General features: G+C 44.1%; 1 protein-coding gene across 1 annotated transcript in view; it reads left to right on the top strand.

Annotated features, from left to right (window-relative positions):
• LOC111958301 (lipopolysaccharide-responsive and beige-like anchor protein) overlaps positions 1–4489 on the top strand; it is a 226055-nt gene that overhangs the window by 132563 nt on the left and 89003 nt on the right. Inside the window, 2 exon segments of the mRNA XM_070437145.1 lie at positions 1997–2163; positions 4363–4430. Coding sequence (XP_070293246.1) covers positions 1997–2163; positions 4363–4430 — 235 coding nt within the window.

The raw sequence follows: 4489 nt of genomic DNA, 5'->3' as shown, positions 1-4489 counted from the left end.
GGAGAGAGATTATTTGTCGTGTTTCTTCTCCTCTGTGGTGTGCATGTGTGTGTTTTCTCTCTCTCTGTGTGTGTGCATGTGTGTGTTTCTCTCTCTCTGTCTTGTGTGTGTTGCATGTGTGTGTTTCTCTCTCTCTGTATGTGTGCATGTGTGTGTTTCTCTCTCTCTGTGTGTGTGCAGTCGTTGTGCATGTTGTCTCTCTCTCTTCTGTATGTTGCATGTGTGTGTTTCTCTCTCTTCTGTGTGTGTGCATGTGTGTGTTTCTCTCTCTCTGTATGTGTGCATGTGTGGTGTTTCTCTCTCTGTATGTGTGCATGTGTGTGTTTCTCTCTCTCCTGTATGTGTGCATGTGTGTGTTCTCTCTCTTCTTGTAGTATGTATGGTGTGTGTTTCTCTCTCTCTGTATGTGTGCATGTGTGTGTTTCTCTCTCTCTGTCATCTGTATGTGTGTGTGTGTGTGTGTGTGTGTGTGTGTGTGTGTGTGTGTGTGCACGCTCGTGTGTGTTTGACCAGTAGGTATGATTAGGTCATGCTCCCTCTGTGTCAGCACTGATAAGAAGGCCCAGGTCTACTTTGATAGGGCCACTGCCTGTCAGGAAGCCTAGTTTAAACTGACAGCTTTATCCAGATGCTGTTTCCGCTCTCTTCCTGTAAGGATGTTATTGATAGGAGAGCACCAGGTCTCCTACAGCACTGGCCCCTAGGGAGAGGGATACTGGTATTAGTAACCTGTGACTCAAGTAGTACACCAGACCACTATATGTTATGTATGGTAGTACACCAGGACCCATACTGTAGAGATATAGTGATACAGCATTGGTCAGGCAAAGGGGGAACCTAGTCAGTTGTACAACTGATGTTAACTGAAATGTGTCTTCTGTATTTAACCCAACCCTCTGAATCAGAGAGGTGCGGGGCTTGCTTAATCGACGTCCACGTCATCTGTAACCTACACCAGACACTGTGTTATGGATGGGGGTAGACCAGGACCTCCAACACTGGCCCATAGTATACAGTAGGGACCTTGAGGACAGGGATACAGTGTAAACATATAGGTCATTATAACTTCTACGTACCTTCTATCTATTTGTAGACGTTCAAGAGGGCCTGGAGTGCTTTTAACTAAACCCCCCCCCCCCTAACCAAACCTCCAGCGGGACACAGAATGAATGGGCTTGCGGGCCGGATCCTGTCCGCGGCCGCATTGACCACCCCTAGTGTAACCTAAGTATCCTAAGAGTAAAGTGGTTTACTACAGCTTCTGCTGTGGGTCTATGACCATGTCTGTTATCCATGTGTTTAAAACATAGTAGAGGAGTACAACCACTACAAAGGCGTGTCCGAACTGTTGGCTCAAACAAATGTGATACATAGCAAGAACAAGTGCGGTAGCTTCTTTTCTTTGAGCTATGTTGTGTAAGAAAGAGCAGATTTATCTGCTGATACCTTTGAATGATCTATTCCTCCAGCTGATCACCAAAAATATATCAGATTTATTTATCAGGAATTCCTACTTTTTTTTGTCTCCGAGCCAGAATCCAGATTCCACATTTTGTTGTTGTCGTGGTCACATCCTAACAATGTATTGAAGCTTTAATATTATTTGTAATGGTGGATGGGCCCACTTTCCGCTAACAAATCACAATGTTTACTGACTTACTGAGTGAGTGAGTGCTGCAGGGAGCCAATCGATTTCAGGCAAGATGGATGCAGCCATTACTGAATATTCTGTGTCAGGAAATAGGCCTCTAATGACTCTACTGTCTAAATGGGATCCTGTACTGTTGTTTTCGCATGCTGCAGCCTGTGTTTTATCAGTCACATCTCACTAAGCATTGTGCCTACTAAACTGACATCATCACTATTGTTTATATCTAGATGACAAAAGTTCTGTTCTTATGTCCTTAGTTATTCAGATGTCTCAAGGAATGCATTTTAAAATGTGTGTTTTAATAGTATTCAACACACATTTTCATATTACTCTCACTTTTTACAGAAGCGTTCGGGTGCGCCCAAGAAGGTGGGCGGGGCTCCGTCCCAGGCTCCTCCACTCCTGTCCCATCAGCCACCGCTGCTGTGGCGGCCGCCGGGACACCAGTCACAACGTTGCCGTGGTTTCCACGGGCGATGCCTCCCAGAGCACCACCGCTGAGGCTGCAGCCGGTGAGTCCCAGACATTAGAGGTATGTTGGTGTCCCAGCAGTAAGGTTACCATGCTACGGAGACAGCCATCAGAGCTGCATCAAAGAAGAAGTCAGTGACAACACCAAGAATTCCAGCTAGCCAAGCCCAAGGAAAATACCTGTCAAAAAACAATCTTTTGGTATTTGTTTCATTAGTCCACTGTTCATACAGTCCGAAATGTTTTGCTTGTCTGCAGTGAAGTATCAAGATTTGAACTTTAAAAATACAGAAAGTGTCACAGTATGATGCTTTGCAGCTTATCTGACAGTAAACGAGTCGTCTTATCCTCTTCCTAAAACCTGTGTTGATACACAGTCCCTAATCTGCCTCCTTAAGCCCTAGGAGTACTTCTATGTTAGGTTCCATAGATCAGTCCCTCAGTATAAGGGGCAGGTAGCCTAGTGGTTAAGAGCGTTGGGCCTGTAACTGAATGGTCGCTGGTTCGAATCCCCGAGCCGACTAGGTGAAAAATCTGCCGAGTGTCCTTGAGCAAGGCACTCATTGATATTATTTGTAATGGTGGTGGGCCCCTTTCGCTAATAAATCACAATGTTACTTACTCACTGCTCCTGTAAGTCACTCTGGGTAAGAGCGTCTGCTAGATGACTAAAATGTAGTATAGTATTTCAGTTGTGTATTTCTGAATGTTCTCTCCGCGCTGTGTAATCCAGTTGCCTGGAACACAGCAGAGCAGGCAGACGGAGCAGCATTATTACGGATTAGTGTGTTATCAGGGATTACGTCAGACGCTATATAGTAAGTATCTGACTACAGCCCTAATCTGACTTTTATTCTGTCTTAATGGGGTATTTATTTAGGTTGGGCTTAAATGATGATGCCATGTTGACATTAGGTAAAGAAGGAGTGATATTCTGTGTGTTGTAGAACTAGGAATTATACAGTGTATATGAATGATAAATTTGCGTAAAGTTATAGAATCATAGATTAATGTATAACTATATCAAGTCCACATTGTTTTCTATGCACCAGGCTCAGCTTAATTAAGTGCTCAAATTTCTTTCAACTCAAGTAGAAGTCTTGTCTATTGAGTGGAGTAGGACTCCTTTAGTCCTTGGTGACAGTCGGTAACCACTGGGCAGAAGACCTATTGACATTTCCTTTCATGTTCTGTGTGTGGATAGAGCATGTTTTATGTGTGTGTGTGTGTGTGTGTTTTTAGGCGGAAATGTTTGCGTAAATGTGTGTGTGCGGTTTGAGAGGAGTGTGTGTGAAAGGCGGTGAAGAGAGCGAGAGAGTGTGTGGGTTAAGAGGGGCCAGTGGGAGGATTAATGGAGATAAGTTAATTTACTCCTCCACTGTTTGAAGGAGCTACTTCATGTCCACCGGGAGCCTCTCAGCAGGCCACACAACACAGTGGTGCTTAAAGACGGGCCCCCGTGTCCACACACACACATTCCAGTCCACACCACAGCCTGTCATTCCCTAAGAGTTATCCCTGCTCTGAGACCTTCCCTTACGGCTGGGAAAACAAGCCCACCGAACACCAGAGGAATCGCCTCCACGTATTCAGCCGGGCATTATGGAATTTATGGGCGACAGTGAAATAGAATTTATTGCCAGATCAATCAAACRTTGTGCTTTGTAGACGTTATAGACTCGTGTGTCTCTGCCGCAMGGACGGTGTCGTAAAGCACCTGGAAGTCATTTCATGAATATGCGCCRAAAGCGATGAAAGCAAATGTGTTAATTTWAAAAAGTATACTTTTTTTGCTTACTTTATATAAAATAATTTTCGCTATTTACCGGAACATTTTCAAATTGTTCAGTCCAATATCAGCTCAAAAGGCAAACAAATCCTGTATGAATAGGGGTGTGTAAAAGGAAAACCCTGCTAATATCCATGCTGGTTTGTAAAACAAAATCTGCATGAATATTCCCTGATGAATGTAGCATTAATTAGGCCATACATGAACAAAATGATCTATGCCCAAGTGGAAGGAAGCTCTACATCATCCACTATCTAACACCAGACAATTACACTACACTTATCCCACACACACATACATCCACAACAACCCACCCAAACACACATGCATTAATTAGGCCATACATGAACAAAATGATCTATGCCCAAGTGGAAGGAAGCTCTACATCATCCACTATCTAACACCAGACAATTACACTACACTTATCCCACACACACATACATCCACCCAGGGTTTCTTGGCGTTGTGTATGAAGTCCAGCAGTTCGGTGGTAGAGCTGGTCATGCTGCTCTGTTCTCACAAGTCTTCATCTTTGTCCTTCTCTACCGCCACCTCTCTTCTTTCCTTCCCTCCCTCCT

This window comes from Salvelinus sp. IW2-2015, linkage group LG34 (genome assembly GCF_002910315.2).
Source record: "Salvelinus sp. IW2-2015 linkage group LG34, ASM291031v2, whole genome shotgun sequence".
Lineage (NCBI taxonomy): Eukaryota > Metazoa > Chordata > Actinopteri > Salmoniformes > Salmonidae > Salvelinus > Salvelinus sp. IW2-2015.
The sequence above is the reverse complement of the archived record's forward strand: the minus strand, read 5'-3'. Positions and strand labels throughout refer to the sequence as shown.